The 19,450-nt window shown below is 40.0% G+C and overlaps 1 protein-coding gene and 1 non-coding gene across 4 annotated transcripts in view; one reads left to right on the forward strand and one right to left on the reverse strand.

The window, feature by feature from the left end:
- CENPF (centromere protein F) overlaps positions 1–17,359 on the reverse strand; it is a 56,005-nt gene extending 38,646 nt beyond the window's left edge. Inside the window, exons 1-9 of one of the 3 annotated variants that reach the window (XM_006260364.4) lie at positions 17,285–17,359; positions 16,270–16,358; positions 14,534–14,710; positions 13,104–13,300; positions 10,414–10,529; positions 9,390–9,481; positions 8,066–8,357; positions 6,494–6,696; positions 1,543–1,668 (exon numbers count right to left, since the gene is read on the reverse strand). In XM_006260364.4, the coding sequence (XP_006260426.3) occupies positions 1,543–1,668; positions 6,494–6,696; positions 8,066–8,357; positions 9,390–9,481; positions 10,414–10,529; positions 13,104–13,300; positions 14,534–14,695 (1,188 nt within the window). In that variant the 5' untranslated portion in view covers positions 14,696–14,710; positions 16,270–16,358; positions 17,285–17,359. Of the gene's footprint in view, positions 1–1,542; positions 1,669–6,493; positions 6,697–8,065; positions 8,358–9,389; positions 9,482–10,413; positions 10,530–13,103; positions 13,301–14,533; positions 14,739–16,269; positions 16,359–17,284 lie in introns of all 3 variants that reach the window. The other 2 variants (XM_019483182.2, XM_059717854.1) reach the window with 2 other exon arrangements.
- Positions 11,395–11,512, forward strand: LOC132247995 (U5 spliceosomal RNA). Its single transcript, XR_009459355.1, has one exon. It is a non-coding gene; the product is annotated as a U5 spliceosomal RNA (small nuclear RNA).
- Positions 17,360–19,450: the final 2,091 nt, after the last annotated feature.

Consider the following 19,450-nt stretch of genomic DNA (forward strand, 5'->3'; position numbering starts at 1 on the left):
ACTCTGCCTCAGAGAATTGCAGAGTTGAAATGTGCTGCTTTTAAAACAGCATTTCACCTATGCCCTAGTAAGATGAAATGCTTGGTCTCTCTTGGGTTCCCACAGCTATCAAAAGGACTTATCTCATCTTTTGTTTAGGAGGTAGAGTACAATCAGGTCAAATTCACTGTAGCAGAAAGAAGCACAAGTTGTAACACCCAAATGTGGCATTATTCATCTTCCCTAGCACCAAAACAGTGGCTGAATTCTTGTCATACTCCTAACTCAGTCATGATTCCTCCTTCAAAATCTGAACCATAATCCAGATTATGTAACGGTCACCTCTGTTCAAAATTTGAACCATAATCCAGATTAACGCTCCTGATAATCATGCTTGAAGCATACAGTGATGTCTGATTGTGACAAAGTATGTAAACTAGCTATGACAATACTGTCTACACTGATGGTACTGGCATAAGAGCAATAGCCAAGACTCCTAACTTGCTAAACAAAGTAAGAAACAGCACTTAGCAACACAGATTTCTCCATTATGGTTCACTTCATTTTGAACAACATGGTTTCATGCATTTTGTTGATGCCATTTTGATGAAGTCTTCATTTTTAGCCTCTTCTAAGATGGTTAAAGTCAGTTTATTAACCTGACAGGCACAACATGTAATTGCTGATCGCAGTCTCTGCAGAAGTCCTTCCCTCTTTATTTTGGGACAGAAACCTGCAAAGTGCTGGCCAATGCATCTCATTTCATGTTATCCTGACCGAGATTGTAATGCTGGATACTTCCAAACAAGACTAGGGAACTCATTTGGATTATGTTTGGGTATAAGACTGATTATACCCACATTTCTATCTACGCATAAATAAATTAGAACTCTTGAGTCATATATTTTACAGCTCAAAGCCTTTCCTCCACTCCTGCCTTCCTAAAGTCTTGACAGATAATATTATAGTGATGCACTATATATCAACAGGCAAAGTGGAGTGAGATCATCCCCTCTGTCAGGGGTACATAAAACACCAAATCACTCTTAGAATTATATGGTTATCAGGGAAAAAAAAATAAAATAAAATAAAATCAGGGCAAAGGCATTTGAAATGCCTATCATTCAGGGACATTGCTGCCTTAGACAAAGAGCAGAGACCTTGTCCCAGCCATGAGATCAATGTTTTACACCTCCTAAACATCTTATTTAACAAAAATAATGAAATAAAAATAAAATACGTTGAATGTTAAACTTATTGGAACACTAATCCTAACTGTGCTAGAGGAAACCTGTGAGGGCACTTAAGTTCTGCCTTCTTGTCATGGGCAGAAGGAAGGAATTCGGAGTCAGTAGGAACCACTCAGTATTTTATGCCCCTGAATGGGAAGCATAAGACATGCATAGCTCCAATTGCTGCTGCTAATCAAAAGAATGTGAATTTGTGCACAAAAGCACTAGCACACCTACAGTAGGATCAGATCAGGGAAAAAGTACTTCACAATGAACAATTTGTTCACCTTAATAAGAGCAGTCTGAGGGAAAACAATGGTTCTCGTCTTACCTCCAGATATTCCTTCTCCTTTTCTTTTACTTTCTGCTCGTATGAGTGACGAGCACTTTCAGCATTTTGTCTTTGACACTTCAGTTCTTCCGACAGCTTTTTCACTTTTTGCTCCACTGTTTCATACTATGGAGAATTTAAGAGTTACGGATGAAAATGTTATTTCATGCTATTTGTATTGCTGGAGCACCCAAAGACCTCCCCTACAAGGACTAGAATCCCCCTGTGCTAGGTACCATGAAAAAGAAAAAAAAAAAAAAAAAAAAAAAAAAAGAAAAAGGAAAAACAGAAAAATCACAGTCCTTTCTCCAAAAAATACAAAAAATTGAATGATGAAATTAACAGGTACTCACTTTATCTACGGCTAAGCTGATAAGAGATTTCACTTGGCTTCAGTACAATAACATGATAAAATTCAATAGCTAAAAATAAAAGCTAAATAACTTTTGTTCACCAGAGCGCCCCAAGGGATGACGACTAGGTCGAATGGTCATAAACTACTACAAGACCGTTTCAGGCTGGACATAAGGAAGAATTTCTTTACTGTCCGAGCCCCCAAGGTCTGGAACAGCCTGCCACCGGAGGTGGTTCAAGCGCCTACATTGAACACCTTCAAGAGCAAACTGGATGCTCATCTTGCTGGGATCCTATGACCCCAGCTGACTTCCTGCCCTTGGGCAGGGGGCTGGACTCGATGATCTTCCAAGGTCCCTTCCAGCCCTAATGTCTATGAAATCTATGAAACTAAAAGCATTTAGACATGCAATAATTGAGAAGTTCAACAACAACAACAAACAGTAAAACAGTCTGGTTTGCTGGAACAGCAAGAACAGAATATTTTTCATTCTTGAATTGACAATACTGTTAACAGCACACCAGGGAGATTTACAACCAATTTAAAAGAAAACTGTCATGGCAAAATGAAAATTACTCTCTCTACAGAACATCCTTGATTTTCTGAAGTCTTTTCATTAAAGCAAGTAACTAATCTTCAAATGACATAAAGTGAAGGGGTGACAAAATGTAAAGCTTCTTCATGGTTAGCCGATATTAACCTAGAAGATGACCCAAGACAAATTTAATGTGATGAGAAAACATTATTGATACCTGTGCATGCATATGCACCGGTAACTGTGGAGTATCATTTTTAATTTATGCTTTATTGAAGTGCAGTTCCACTTACATAGTTATAACTTAGTAAATTATTGATGAAATGGAACATTGTGACAAAAGTACCCTTCTAATTATAGCTGAAACACTGACAGAAAATAAATATCTAAGATGACAACATGCAAAGATGACAACATGAATTCTGGGAAAATTATGATGATGCCATATGGATACCTAATCACAGTTTCATAGATACTAGCTTAGTTTGTGCACTGTCAAAGACCACATTCTGGTCGCCTTTTTAGACAACAGACCTACTGTTTATTCAGTCTATCGGAGCAACTTATGCGTAAAAGATAAATTTTGAAGTCCAGATTTTCCTCACAGCATCCTGCTCAACCAACTTAGATGGGTGTAGGAATTTTTTGTCAGAAAGGAAAAGCCGTGAGAGAAAGAAGGAAATATTTTTAATATCTGAAAGGCAGCAGTTGACTCAGTTAGCTCCTGCTCTACTGCCAATCAATACAGAGCTTGATCTACCAGTTCAAACCGCTGCTTCAGAAGAAAAGCGCCACTGAGTCCTGTTCAGCCTGCCAAAAGTTTGCCTACCCAACCCCATACAAAAAAAACATTTCACTTGAATATCCTAGTCCTGTATAGCCCCCAAACCACAGTTTCATCTAATGTTTGTACAGATGTAAAGTTTGAAGTTTTCAAATGTATGGAGCTTGGAAAGACTACAACCCAAACCCCTGGAGCTTGGAAATGTTTGTAACATTGCCCATTGCAATGATTTTGAAGCATGCACTTGCAGGCAGTGCTGTGTTCTCCAGCCAGAGAGCACACAGGGAGCCGTGGCAACCCATGGCTCTGTTCCCTAGTTCTACCACATAGTGGAGGAAGCCGAGTGGACTGACATTGCTGCTCGGCATTTCCTGTTCCCTGGGGTGGAAGCAGAGCTGATGTTAGTGAGTGCTCTTCTGCTGCTCTGCCTCCATATCTCGCAGAGCAGGAAACCAAAAGATATGTACACAGGTACTGGGGAGCAGGAATCCTCAAAACTATGATGCAAGGGTCTTGTGACAGTGGCAAAGGGGCAGCTGGACTAGGAGGGCAGAGTTCCAGGCCCTGGCCACATCTGGTGACCCCTGTATACCAGGTGCATGATAACCAGAGTTCTTCTTTTAGTAGCTTAATTTTCTTTTGCAACTTGTATTATCCTTCTCCATTTTACAAACACTCCTCCTCCTCAGCTATAAAGAAAACTCCTGCAGCTTTAGGAGCAACACAAATCTGAAAGTGGAGGACTCTGATAAAAGACGTTTAAAATATATGTATACTCAGAATATAGCAAGCAATAATTCAAACTACTAAAAATTGTATTGGGTAGAAAAGAGAGAAAGATCCTTTGCTCAGGAATGTACTATACAAATTAAAGAGCCACCAACAGCACTTCCATATTTTAAGACTAACATTTTGGTTTGAAGCAGAACTTAAGAGATCCTTTTTCACTGTTTAATATAGTTTCCAAATTTGACACATTTTCTTCAGAAGCTGAATTACTGTTTTCTAGATAAACTATTTGCTTACTTTGCCTGTGAAACACTACTTAGAAATTACAATATTTTTAAAGAAGTTGGCACTTGTTCTCTCACCTTATTTTCAGCTGGGATGAGCTGAATGATAGATCATCACATATTCTTCGTATGTTCCATATTTACTACCTTAATTATATTTGATTTTAAAATAGGTTACAATAAGCAAAAACCTTAATCATCTATTTGTTACGGTTACAATTAGAATACACTTTAAACATCTTCACAGTCAAGTAACTATTTCAATACTAGAATGAATAGTTCAATGTTCCAGGCCTTGTCCTATTTCCATTACCTTCTGTAATAGTTCTCAAAGAATTGGCAGAGAACAGAAACTCCTGTATGCTCCTAGGGCAAATTCTCTGACCCTCAGCCATGCTGATGTACAATTATTAACATCCCCTACAGGCAAGATGCAGCAAAATTTTACAGCCTTAGACATACATCCAGGCTGCATACACACGTACTAAGCTGACTGAACATAAGGTGACTTAACTAAGTCAACTTAAGATGAGCTATGTCAGAGAGTATATATGTACAGCTCCCTTGATATGGTGGCAACCATCTTGTGAGCTAAGTGGACTTAACTAATGCAACTCAAGATAATACACCTTTGAGGTATATTATCTTGCACTGCATTTAAAATCAATTCTGCTCCACATATATATGTGTGCTCTGATGGTTAAGTTGACTTAAAATTTTTAAGCCAACTTAACAGTCACAAAGTTAGTACAGTAAAATCTCTGTCATCTGGCATGAGTGGGGAATGGGGGGTGCTAGGTATCTAAAAATGCTGGTTACCTGAAAAGCACAGGTTTCCAAATAGACGCGGAGCGAGACCGGGGGGGGGGGAGGAGAAGCAGCCACATGCAGAGCAGCAGCAGCAGCAGCAGCGCAGGGTGGCAGCCACCATGTGCAAGCTTCCCCTCCTCCCCCCCCCGCATCCAGATGGAAATTCCAGTTATTAGAGTGTTCTGGACAGTAGAATACCGTATAACAGGGATTTTACTGTATGTGTGTACGCACCCCCAACTCTTAACAAACAGAAACCCTACCAGAAAATGATGTGCAATGCAATAATCATACCTACAGAAAATATAGGATAGTAGTTTTCTTCTGAAAATACACCACCACCTTTGAACTAAGCAGGAGGGAAAAGCAAAATACAAAAGGGACAAAGTAGACTTGGTGAAATTCAATTTTTATTTTTTTAAATAATTTAAATAGATAAAAATAAATGTTTATTTTTAACCATTTGTTTCAATTTTGATCCATTTAAATTTTCGGATTGTACAAAGTTAGAGGTATGGGGGCACTAGGAATGTAAAAATTTAAACAGTAATTGTATTTATACTGTTTAACATTTACTGTTTACTTCCCAGCTTGGTGCTGTCTGCTGTCAGGGCTACGTGGATCCAGGCTGCAGAATCACATAGCTGCTGCAGTAGGGAGGTAACTAGTGGCTACCTGGGGGACAGGAACCAGGCAGAGTTGCATGGTGGAGCTGACAGGGCTTAAAATAGGAGTGAGCGCAGTGGCGGGGCTGCCATTGGGTGCTACAGGGGCAGGCTGCACAGAGCCAGGCCTCCTCCTTCCTCCCCACTGCAGACCGACCAGAGGAGGAAGTCAATGAAAACATAAAGTAAAGGCTCTCCCCTGCCAAGCAACCTTATCTTTACATTTTCATATTTGCAAACATCCAAGGCCCTTTAAATTAAGCCCCAATTCTAAATATTTTGGATTTCTAAAGGTACTGTTTATAATTACAGCACATGTATTGTAAGACATTCTCAGCTTTAAGTCCATCACAACCTAGTTTTTAATATAAGCTTATCCTTTAGAATCCATGGACCATTTCCCTTGGCCTACTGAAGCTTAAAAAGTAGATTCTAAATTGCAGCCTAGATTGTCTGACAGTGGCTATCTGAGGTCAGAACTTGCCACCAGATGTCATTGTTGCTCCACAATATTTCATCAACAAGGCTTGTTCAGATTTTCAATGAATCCTACCTAAAGGCCAGAGTCTGTATGACAAGTTACTGCTATGAAGGTCTTGGGACCTTTCAGAAAATGGCAGGCTAATTAAAAGTATTAAGTTATCTAATATAATTTTTTCTCCTTTGTATATGCTAACGAAACAATATTCAGGTATCTTGAAAATGTAGTTGTGGCTAAATAACTGACAAACATTAGCACAAGAAATTAGCTGTACAAAGAGCCAAAAGTGATCTGATGCAACACTGTACCTGTGCAGCAGCTTGGTCAAGTTGTGCTGTCATTCTAGTCAGTTCATCTTTGCCTTTGTTCAAATGATTATCTTTTTCATTTAATTTCTGCTTCATTTTATCCAGCTGAAGTTGAGTTTCTTGAAGTTTATTCATATGAGATTTCTTTTCTTTTTCTTGAACTTGTAGAATGTGCTCCAGTTCTTTAATTCTGGAGCATAGCTCTTAATTTAAAAAAAGAATTGTGACAAATGTTTCAGTATTTCAAAAAGCTACTTACAAGCAGCCTACACAACCTAAAAAGATTTATTTTCTGCATTTTATAAAACCTCAGGCCCCTGAGAAATACAAATAAAAAGGATGTTAAAGTATTAATGTATTAAATGAAATTTTTTTCATAAAAATGTCCTTATATTATTTATAACAATAAGTTATTAGAGCATGCCAAATTTTAAAAATATCCTGGGCACCAGTTATATATTTTTGAGCATCAGGAGCAACTCTAGATGAGTTAATTTTAGTACCTTTATTTTCTGGTTCTTATATGTATGTAAAGACCACCAATACTGCAGACATAGGTTGCTCAAAAGCAGCAATTCTCAAGCAGATGCCATGGCACCCTGGAATGCCTTGAGGTCCTTTTAAGGTGCCTCAAGATACTAAATGTGCAAGCACCTACACGTGATTCATAAGATAAATCATGAAATTTCAAACTGTCTGCATCAAAAACAATCTGCCCTGTTGTGGTCTTTAGTTCTTTGAAACAGAAGAATTGCTCTATTATTTTTCTAGTCAACAACCAAGTGAAACCTAAAAATTAGTATTTTCCAAGGGATGCTAAGTCTAACAAGGTCAAGAACTACTGCTCTAAAGATCTGCTTCCACTGAAGACATTTTTGTTAAAGTTCTAACCTCATTTTTCAGATAATTAAAGCTTTGCATACCTGCAAAGTAAAACTAATATTATCATGATAAAAGTATTTAGAGAGATTCAGAATCTGATTTTCTCCCCTTTAGCTCTGAAAAATAAGCGTGCAACATCAAACTGTTAACAAGTAAGAGAAATTATTGTATGTTAATCTTTTATGATGATCTGTTCCATTGCTGCAGGATGCAAAACTGCTTGCTAGTTATATAACACACACACGTCAACAATGGCAGAAAAATTAAAAATTCTTTAAGTTGTGGACAACCCCTATAAAGCTGCAGTCAGATGCAATTAATTTTAAGATAAAACAATATAAACTAAGCCTTGACCTGAAATTCAGTACATCACATTTCTAATAGGGATCTATTCTAAAAGTTTATAATATAAAATCTCTCATGGTCATACAAAGATCAGGATCAGAAAAACAAAAAGGATTAAATATAGCTGAATGAAAACTGAGTTATCTTACTAATTGGTCCTTCCTAGAAGAATGTTTTTATCAATTAAAAAAAATATTAAACAGACATATTATATAGTATTTTATACGCTGACCTCCAAGTCATTAAAAGGCTGAGAAAGACTTAGTCTTTAATGAAGTTCTATGTATGGGTTTTAAATTCCCCTTAAAATCACATTTAAAGACATTGTTACACTATGCAAGATACCTTGGTTTTGTGCTTTTAACCTATCAATGACTGGAGAATTATTAGAATTATTAGAGAAACTTCTGTTGAAATCTTTCTTCTCTGATCTCAAGCCAGAATGGCTGGGAGTTGTCTCTTGTTCCCAAGGAAAATTGGAGGTAGAAAAACTTCTTTTTAAGGGGGTTTCCTGATTGCTGGATGAAGGACAGCTTGGTGCCTTTTCCTGTTGCCAGGAGAAAACTGACGAGGATGCCTGATGCCGAGCAATCTCCCTGTGACTCTTAGTGCTTTGAAGATGAGACTGATTTATTTTCTGTCAAAGAAAAAAAAATGAAAAAAGCATACACAACTTTATATAGTTCCATATCTGACAAAATTGAGAGAATGTATTTACCCACCCCAGTTGGAAATGGTAGAGCAATAGGTCAAGATATTAGTTCAATTTTTTTATGACAGTTAGTAACACTAGCCATCCAGCTGTGCAAGATACTATGCAATTCAAGCTGCTTTTATACTCTAGTAGGCAACTGGCTGAAATAGTTCAGATTAATATCCTAGTCAGCTGAGGAGGGTTACAATTACAAGAAGTTGGATTTGTGGTTCCTTTTATCTGGCATGTCTAGTTTTGGGGTTTTTTATTTTTATTTTAAACTAATATTAGAATATTTTCCTGCCACGTTTCTTCAAATCAGCTCTGTAAGATGTGCTATCATCAGTTACGTACTTAGTGCTAAACTAGATATAGATACACACCCACACACACACTGCTTGCGGCTTTCTCCTGATTAGCGGGCAGGCAAAAAATGTGGTTTTAAATATGGCCCCGTTTCTGCCTGCCACTACTGATTGACCGAGAGGCCTCAGATGGCCCTGCTATTTATTACCAACTGGTAGGGAGGCAAAAATAGCGCCACGTTTAAAATCTGTTTTCACTTCCATGCTGATTAGGAGGGAGCGGGTCTGCCACTAATCATCAGCGAGGAGAGGCAAGGTACACACAGGGAAACATGCAAGATTAAAGGAGCTGCTGCATACTCTACGTTCGCCGTGAATTTGGTAGGTCCCCACCTATAATTCTTTAGGTTAAAATGCTTAACAAGTCAAAATAATTATCACTTAGTTTTGAAAAACTAATCAGAAAGTGAACTATATCTACTGCTTATTTTACTCATGAATCTCTGAAATCTACATTTTTAAAGTTATGCCATGAATGAAAACTGAACAAGTTTAATTTTACCAGATTTTCCTCAGAAAGCATTTGGCTAATTTTGAGGCATTTCACCTTTATCCACGTCTTACATTATATCACTAATAATACTACATACACCATTTAAATTATTCTTACTTTAATCTGGCTTGCTCTCAGTTCTGCCTCTAATCGTTTTCTTTCTTCAACTTCTTTGTTATATTTTTCTTGTAGCTCCGCAAACTTTGAATCTGCAATTTTTTTAATGAACTTTTATTAAATCTGTACATAGATAACAAATTTATGCCCAAATTTAAACAAAAATGATAAAAATAAACAGCACCCAGAAACCTCCAGACATATGAGACAAAGCTCGGTGAATTCTTCTAAAAAGTAAAATTAATCATTTCAGGAGCTCAGTCTTACACACTGGACTGAGATCTGGAATTCAGTGCCACAATGAAAATACTGCAAAGCCTAGGGACCAGTGCTTCAGGTACAAATGGACACATAATGCCAAGTGAAAATAGACTTTTTTCCTAGTATTTCCATATAATTAACATTAATTTTTAGCATCAATGTGACATATCAGGCATTGCAGTTGGGATCTTCAAAGGAACCTAAAGGAAATCAGTGATAGTTGCATAACGAACCCCTTGGGCTCATTTAAAAAGTGCACCCTAAAAATCACATAGGTCAAACTGCAAAATTGTAAATTGGCATAACTAGCATAAATAAAAGACAAAAAGGTACAAAATAGTCAGCTGGTTTTTGCTTGAATTGTGTATGCATGCACACTACCATGTGACAACTGAACTTAAAACAATTTTCTAACCTGAGCAGTCATCAATGTCACGCTGATTCAGTTTTAACCAAAATAACATTTGTGAAGTCAATTATGCAAAAACTGGCTGCAGCTGATATTAAAAATAAGAGAGCTTTATTTCATAAAATTGCAATGAAATCTGTAGATATACAAGAATATTCATGCTCTTATATCACATCCATTAATGGATCTTTTTATAAAAGCTACAGAATAATACTGAGGTAGGGAAAAAGAACTATGTACACATTACTTTGATACACTTTTAAGATAAGCTTTGCTGAACTTTTCCTTTGCCACTGTACAAAAGAATTTAATATTTATTCTATTACATGTCTGACAGGGAAGAAACAAGTTTACCATTCTGATTTTGAGTTGGTGTTAAAGAAGCAGTAAAACTCTTTTGTGGTGTGCCACTGAATGATAAATCTCCTGTAATAAGGGTTTGCTGACTCCTCTCAAGCTCAGATTTGCACCTGTTTGAAAAGGAATTAGATAAAATGGAATTAGCCAGAAGAAATAAGAAGAGCACACACCAACTGCAGAAACTTCCTTAGCCTGACGAAGGTCTTTTGAACCCGAAAGCTTGCTTAATAATTGTTTTCCAACTATTTAAGTTGGTCTAATAAAAGATATCAAATTCACCCAGAGAACCTTGTCTGACAAACTCCTGTTCCTAAATTTAAGAGGTCAAAATGCAAACCGAATGGAAGCTTCGCACATAGCTATGTTAATTGTTTTAGATATCAGTTCAGAATTATAGTATGATACAAATTAATATTAGAACCTGTACTTTCACAATTTGTGATATTTGGCTATTGTAAGAATATATTAAAATATTAAAAGCAAAATTGACTTATATATTGTATACACACACACACAAAATACATACACAGAACCAGAGCCTGACCTGAAGACCAGATCTAGCCATGGCCCAACTCCCTAAAGTATGCCCCCATGGTACTAGGTAGTTAGGCTAGGCGCTGTATAAGAAATAAAAGGATTCAATGAGTTGTTTTTTCTTAACAATGTTGGAGTTACTGGGCAGAACACATCTCCCCACTGTGTTCTGCTTAGACTACTAATTTCTGAGTTTATGAACTGAAAAAAAATGCTTTGATAGTTATGTACCATACTTAAGGGATGTTGTTTGTAGCCCTGTTGGTCTAAGAACATAAGCAGACTCTCTATAAACTTAAAGAAGGGTGTTTGTGCCCAAAAGCTTGCAAAGAATAATTTTTCCAACTATTTAGTTGGCCTAATAAAAAAAATATCACATCTACCCAAAGAACTTCATCTGTCTTTATAGTTACGTACGCCTTACTGGAAAACAAAGGACACTTCCCTGGTTTCTCTTCACTATACATAAATCTTTCGCATTTTAATAAAGATTTCCATAGAGAGAAACAGTTACAAATCTTGAACCAAATTTTTGTTAAAACACCGACCTTTGTGTTTTAGGTAGGAACCTTCCTATTGACATTAAGGATCCTGTGCCACTCATGATTCTCATGCATCCTACCTTTCCCAATATATTAGTGAACAAAACAGAAGAAAAAAACCCAAAAAACGCACACAAGTAGGTGAAGTGCGAAACATGCCTTTGGAAAACTGAAGAAACAGGCTCCCTCTCCCCCCACCACCTGCAACAGCTCACCAAAAACTCCCTAAGTGGCCCTCCAGCCCAAATAATTGCCCACCTGATTTAAGACTTCTAAGACATTCTTCACTTGTTTTAAATCATAAAAGAAATAAGGCACTCTAGCAGGGGTAGGCAACCCCAGGCACGTGCCGGAGTGCAGCATGCAAAGGCATTTTGCTTGGCACACATGCCTTGGGGGCAGAAAGCAAGGGAGCCACAAGGGGTCTGATCCTTGTTGTGGCAGTGCAACCCCAGCCCCTTCCTACCCCAACAAGCAGGCCAGGGCTCCAAGGACCTCAGTGCAGCTGGTGGCAGCCTCCCCACCGCCTGCTGCGGGCAGCCTGGGCTCTGTGGCAGGCAGCAGGGGCCTGTCCAGAGCCCAGGCCAGCTGTGGCAAGCAGCCAGGAGGCTGCAAGCCGTTTCACCAGGTCCACAGAGCCCCAGTCCAGCTCATTGCTGGTGGTGAGTGTACATGTGCCTCAGGGTGGATGGCAGAGAAGGGGCCAGGGCTGCTCTGTCACAAGGATCAGGCCCCCTTGTGGCTCCCCCGCCATCTGTCCCTGGAATGCCAACATCTTACAAGTCGAAGTTCCAGGTATTTTTGGCATTCTGCCTACAAACATTGCCTATCCCTGTACTACAGACTCTAAATATAACCTGCTCACTCGTTTGGGGTTTGTACTTGCCTCCTTATATAACCAGAGGGCATGGTGTGTTAATTTGGGAACACAGAATGTTAAAACACTCAAGAGAAAGATGTCTGTGTTGAGAAACAGACAACACAAGATGCATAGAGAAGTAGAAGACTGACTGCAGCCATATTTGGGGAAAAAAGTATATGCAGTGATGAACCTCTCAAACAAAGTGACCCTGAAGACAGATGTGCCTTGTTTCATAACTTTCACTGAATGCAACATGAAGTCCAAGTGCTCAGAATCTCTACACTTTTAGGTAGAGTCCTAAAAAAGACTTTAGGAACCTAAACATTAGGCACATATATTTGAATTATTAAGCTACACACTTGAACTTAATTTTAAATAGAGAACAAGAATATGAATAACCAGTTTATTTTTTTTAATGGAAAATAAAGCAAGTAGATCTGTAACCAAGTTACAAGAAGCAGCCTGTAGGGCTAGCATGATTAGGTTGCTCTAATCTTTGTAGCCAACAGCAAACAAGGGAGTAATGATGAGACTAGCAACCACATCTGTCTACCTTTGGCTCCTGTGCCTGAATGATCCAGTATTTATTTACAGCTTAATAGATGGGGACAACTTTTGGCTCCAGTTAGGAGTGGGACCTAGACCAACACCTTTGGAGCCAAAATAAGGTACCTTGACTGATCTGGTAATGCACCTCAGGAAGGACTAACAGCTACATTTAAGATAACACACTTTTAAACACTCACCTTTTAAGCTCCTGTTCCAGTTTCTCTATTTGTTTCTTGCCTGAATTCAATTGCCCTGCTTGATAGTTAACTTGCGATTCTTTTACTTGAAGTTCATGTGAAATTTTCTGCTTTGCTTTCTCAAGATTATCACATAATTCCATCAGGCTCTGGTTCTCTCTTTTCAGTGTTGCTCCTTCATTTTTTTCATTTTCAACCTAATTGGAATAGTCAATAATAAAATGTCTCTCTTATTTTCAGATTTTGATCAAGCCTGTGAATAAAGAGGGGGTGTTTGAAACACTTTAGTCCTCTTCTGACTTTACTCTGAATGTTTTTTTCCGTAAAGTAGAAATTATTTTATGCCATGCAAATATTTTCCTTCACTACATTTAGAGGGTCTGACAGCACTGAAAACTTTAGTTATATAGAAAGCTGTTTTGTCATCTTTCTAGCATATGCATACAATTTTGAAATAGGCATTTGCCACTTGTCAACACTCTGACACATGCAAATGTTAAAGTGATTTCTTTAAGTAGTAGTCTAACACCAAATACCACACAAGCCAGAAAAGCTCCTTATAACCCTTACAAGACATGAGATGGCTAAACCTAAAATCATATCACTGACAGCCTTACTCCCTAATCTTCCAGTCAGATAAGTTTCATAAACAATACTTCTTGAACTGCTAGAGTTAAGTGTATACATTACATGTATTAAGAGTAATGTTATCATTGCAGAGAAAGGCATACCAGCAAGCTGTGTTCTGGACTAATATACCAAAACTATGCCCCTTCCCCTCCACACCTCCCAAGGCAAATAAAACAGTGATAAATGCAGTTTTGCTGGTATAACTACAACTACTCTAGGGGCTTCTGTCAACAGAACTAAGACAGTCAGATATTGCACCGCTTCATACTCCAACATATTGGCATTACCTATGACAGCAGAAATTTGTAGTACAGATGTTACAGTGGTGTACAAGGAAATAACTAACCAGAGTTGTCTCATATGTTAGGCAACAGTATAACGATGACCTAACTTCTGTTAAGGTTTTTGCATGCAAAGGAGAGTTTCTGTGAAGGAAGGATCTGAAAGAGGATAACCAAGGTAGCTGCACAGATATTCACACAGAAGTGAGATGCATAGCACTAAGAACACACAAAATTGCCTGTCTGAAAGTTTAACAGTTGAGCAACGGATGCTAGCCTCAATCTGATCAGAGGTGGAAGATGATTTTTTAAATAAGTGACAGATCATATGTAGAGAAGGAATGGGTTTCTTTCAGTACCTTTAAAATGAAGCCAAACAGATTCTGTTTCAAGTGGCAAAAAAAAGAAAGCCAGTAGAGATGTAATGGGGTGACATACGCAAAGCAACAGGATAATGCAAAGATCTTAGTACCAGGATTCTAAATGTATGTGAACAGGATAAGATGTATTATAAATTACCTTCTGCTTCTGCTTCTGCAAAGCTGCCTCCAGAGAGTCAAGTTGGAACTGCCTTTGCTGTCGTTCTTTTTTCAGCTTGTCTAGTTGACTTTCAAGCTCCTGAATCTTCTGAAGGGCTCTTGTGGAAAGACCTTCTTTCCATTCTTCCACAGCCCAACTCATTTTATCTCCTTGCTCCTTAATACCAAATGAAAAATTATTAAACCTGAAATACAGAGGAAAAAATACCAGATCTTAAAAAGGTTGAGATTTCAGGGGCCCGGGGATGTTTTATGGCAATTAAGAAGTATATCAACCATCAGTTAAGGCAGAGAGCAAAAGTGGGCAACACTAAGATCACTAACATTATGGACACCCAAACCATGGCTAGCAAATTTATACTTGGAGAGTGGCTACTTTGACATCTTATTTCTTGCAATAAGATGGAGAAAAGCAAGTGATTTAATCTTTTACACGGATTTTTTTAGTTCTTCGCTGCTATGTTTTCAGGTGCATTTTAGAATGGTAGTTTCTATAATTTACTTAGAATCATATCAATATACAATTTGTTAAAGATTTTTCATTACTGTCTAGCTGTCCAGGCAAAATGCTTCAATACACATTTCTGTTGGAGGTCTTAGAATCATAGAAATCATAGAAAATTAGAGTTGGGAAGGACTTCAAGAGGTCATCATCTAGTCCAACCCCCACCCCCCCAACTCAAAGCAGGACTAGCCCCAACTAGAACATCCCAGCCAAGGCTCTGTCTAACCAGGTCTTAAAAACCTCTAAGGATAGAGATTCCACAATATCTCTGGGTAACCTGTTCCAGTGCGTTTACTACCCTCCTAGTGAGAAAGTTTTTCCTAATATCTAACCTAAACCTCCCTTGCTACAACTTGAGACCATTGCTCCTTGTTCTGTCATCTGTCACCAATAAAAGCAGTCTAGCTCCGTCATCTTTTGAACCCTGCTTCAGGTAGTTGAAGGCTGTTATTAATCCCCTGTCAGTCTTCTCTTCTCTAGACTAAATAAGCCCAGTTCCCTCAGCCTCTCCTCGTAAATCATGTCCCCCAGCCCCATCACCATTTTCACTGTCCTCCGCTGGGCTCTCTCCAATTTGTCCACATCCTTTGTAGTGGGGGGACCCAAAATCAGACACAGTTCTCCAGATGTGGCTTCAATAGTGCCAGATAGAGGGGAATAATTATATCCCTTGATCTGCTGGCAACACTCCTACTACTTCTGCACTGTGCTGGGAGAAACTATACCTTCATATTAGGCTCCTGCTGTGCTGCTGTCTTTACTACAGTTTATAATGTTTGGAAGGAAAACAGCTGAGCATGTGGCTCTTTCTACCAGCATGAGGCAAGCATGCAAGTATAAACACATGTCCAATCATTGAGCCCTTTTTGACACATCTGTACAACTGTTTCTTTGCCATTGTATCAAATACAGTTTGAATAATCATATAGATTTTGAGATTAAAATTAAGGTAGAATAGCTGTGCATTCACAGAAGACAAATAATTGTCAGATTACTGATGTAGACCACTCTTTATTGAATGACCACTTTGCATGTTCAAGTTACTATAAAAGAATAACAAACACTTGGATAAGAGACTTAAAAATGTTCCAAAATACAACTGCACATTTGCAAGTTACCTAAGGCTCAGGTCAAACTCAAATTTGCAAAGACAGGCTCACTCTAAAAACCAGCCTCATATCCTTCCCAATTGCCAACCTGCCTATACTTACGTTTCTAAAGAAATACGGGGCAAGGATTCCTTAAGGTGATCGCTTTTACTGGACCAACCACATAGCTTGGATAGAGTTCAGATGAGCTGCTGAATAAGCAGAGAAATAAGATTCACAATAAAAAGTCAGGTTCCCATTGGCCTCCAAATTATAAATAGTGCAAGTGACGTTGTAGCCGTGACAGTCTAGAAATTATATGAGGGGCAAGGATGCCTTAAGGTGATAGCTTTTATCAGACTCACTACATAAGTGAGACAGACAAGCTTTTGAACACAAGGTGTTCTTGGTCCAATCTGTTTCAGGTGATCTGCTCTGGAGCAGGTTAAGCCTAGAAGATGGTTTCTCAAGTTCTCCTGCCTAGCTGTATTATACAGCCTGCGCATTGTGCCTGTTTGCTAGAGGGCGGTGGTTGACAAGCCCCCTTGGCACATTCGGTTTCCTGCGCAGGCTTCAGTTGGGGCTGGTCCTAATAGTTGGGGCTGGTCCTGCCCTGAGCAGGGGATTGGAGGTCCCTGAGATCCTTCAAACCCTCATGTTCTATTATCCCATGATTAAGAGGATGGCAAATGCTAAGTTATCTTTCTTAAGCACAGGCTTAAAGGCTTAATGTGGGGCCTTCAAAAGTTCAGCTAGCTCTAGCCCAACCGTGCAGCCAGGCCAGCACCAGGGAGTGCCCGGCACTCTCCCTGCCCCTCAGCAGCACCGTAAAGTAAATGGAGGGGCCTCCTTGGCATGCGTATTTGCCAGTGCCAGTGTCCGCTCGTTTCTCAGCCCACGCAATCACTTCCAGCCTCCAAGGCGATACTTTCATCATATTTAAGGCTGGCACGGCCAGCCCCAGCCGCACCAAACAACTGCCCACGCCCAGCCCAAGGAGCCCGGAGCCGGCCCCTTCTTCTCGGTCCCGGCTCCGTAGCCAAAGGCCCCGGCACATCATCGGTGCGGGGGGAGGAGGTGGCGGTTAACGGCCGCCCGAGCCCCACTAAAGCGGGGAGGAGAGAAGAGGGGATCTCACCCCAGCGCCGCGTCCAGCTCCGCTCAACTTTCGAAACCACCGCCAGCGCTGCTTCTCGTCAGGACTAGCTGCCCCCGGCGCTGATTGGCTAATAATGCCGCCACTCAAGACCCCCGAGCCTCTCAGCTGCGGCTCCGAGCGCCCTGGGGCGGGAGCGAGCGCCGCAATTGGTGCGTTCAGGCGCATTCAAATGTTATTGGCTGCGAGGGCGGAGAGAGCTGCGTCTGGAAGGGCTTGGGGTGGAACAGCTGTGGGGGGCGGGAAACAGGGATCTGATTGGGCCGTAGGAGAGCGGAAGGGAAGCTGATTGGTCAGTCCAGCGGTATTTAAGGCGGCTGTTCTGAGCAGCACTGGCTGTCTGCGGGCAAAAGAAGGCGGGATAGGGGGTAATAGGGCTGGAAGGGGCCTGCCCAAGCCACCCCATACAAATCCATTGTTTCTTGGCAGAACTACCCGGTCAGCCCCCCCACAAGCCTGGTGCTGGCTGCTCTTCTGCACCTGCAGTGCAGTCTCTGGCTTGATGGCAGTATGGAAAGCACGAGTGTGCTGCTAAGGGCCAAACCCTGTGCTGTTTCCCCAGTGTGATTTTGGCTGGCACAAGCCCACGTGACATGGATGTGTGCACAACCCATTCACATTGGGCCCATGGGGTCAAACCAGCCCAGGCAGCAGCTCTAGGGAAAACAGAACTGTGGCTGCAGCAGAGGTAAAACACCACATCCCAGTTCTGCCCGGGCTTGGTTGCTCTGCCTTCCTTGTCAGAAGTGGGGCTGGAGCATTGTACCTCCATGGGTCCCAGATATATATATGACAACAGGCATGGTTTTTTTCTGGTGAAAACTGCTATAGGACCAACTTGGGAGAGATAGGAGACACATTTTTGGGCACACAATGTCCTTTGCCTGACCTGAGGCAGGGCCCTCTATACCCAAAAGTTTGTCTAACATGTCTCTTCATTATACAGTTGTTCCAACCAAGGATATCATCAAGAAATTGCTCCCTGTAAGAGTTACTCCAGCCCAGGTTGACAGGAGCCTGTTCTCTCTTCTCTCAGGTGGGCTTCACTGCAGGCAGCAAAAGCTGTGCTGGGGCCCATGCTGCAGCTGGGGTTGGAGAGAAGTAGCAGCAGGGAAAAGTCATAGCCTTTGGGGAATGCCAACCCACCTCAGATCTGAGCCAGGTAGTTCCAGCCTGCAGCTCTGAGTGGTTTCTGATTTACGGTGTAAGATAACCTGTTGAGCAGTTAGCCTACGCCAACCCAAAAGCACTTTTGCTATTAACTTAGTGTAGTTCCTCTGACTTGCCACTTTGGATGGGTTGTTTTTGTTTTTTGTAATGGCTGCTTTTCAACACCTGGGGAATGGAAGAAGGCCAGATCACCACTCTGAAGCCCCTCTACTAAGTGAAAGTAGCCATCAGTATAGTGGTTGCACATGCATTTGGCATTTTGAAGGCACGGAAGAGAAGTGGTGAAATGATTATCTTGAAACTCATTTCTTGCAGACACCTCAAATTCCTGTCTTCGGCTCAGTGGCTCTCAACAAAATCCATTGACGCTTGAAATAATATCTCTTATCCATAAAAGTTAAACAAGTGAAATGTTACAGATGTCTATAGTCCAGATAATTTTGCATTTGGCAAAGAAATACTAAGCATGTGCTATCATTGCTGATGGTTGTACTTCAGAAGGAGATTTTATTCAGTTTCATTGTTATACTTAGGAAATAAAAAATATTTGGTGTAGGTAATTTACTTTGGTTGTAAACACTGTACAAGCTGTTGCTAAAATTTGTTCATTTAATACTCTATGAATAAATAAAACGTGCTTTTAAGCTAAGAGTTTTACTTTGCCTTGTATTGTGAGTTAAGATCTTGCTTTATTTTCCATATTTTTTTTTTCATATTGCAAGAGCACTGAAAACGTGCTAAGTGCCATGCTAGTACAAAGAAATGCACATTCCAAAGTTTCAAAATAACTTACAATGTGAAAGGGACAAAAATGGAATGATGTGGGAATTAATATTACAGACAAGTAGGGTTTGAGTTAGTATTTGTAGTAGTTTTGCAGGTTGGACTGGCCTTGTATAAACTGTCTCATGTGCTCCTTTCCTTACTGGTGATTAGCTGGCTCATTTCTTGATGGGTTGGGTTTTTTTCATTGCTGAT

This window comes from Alligator mississippiensis, chromosome 1 (assembly GCF_030867095.1).
Source record: "Alligator mississippiensis isolate rAllMis1 chromosome 1, rAllMis1, whole genome shotgun sequence".
NCBI lineage: Eukaryota > Metazoa > Chordata > Crocodylia > Alligatoridae > Alligator > Alligator mississippiensis.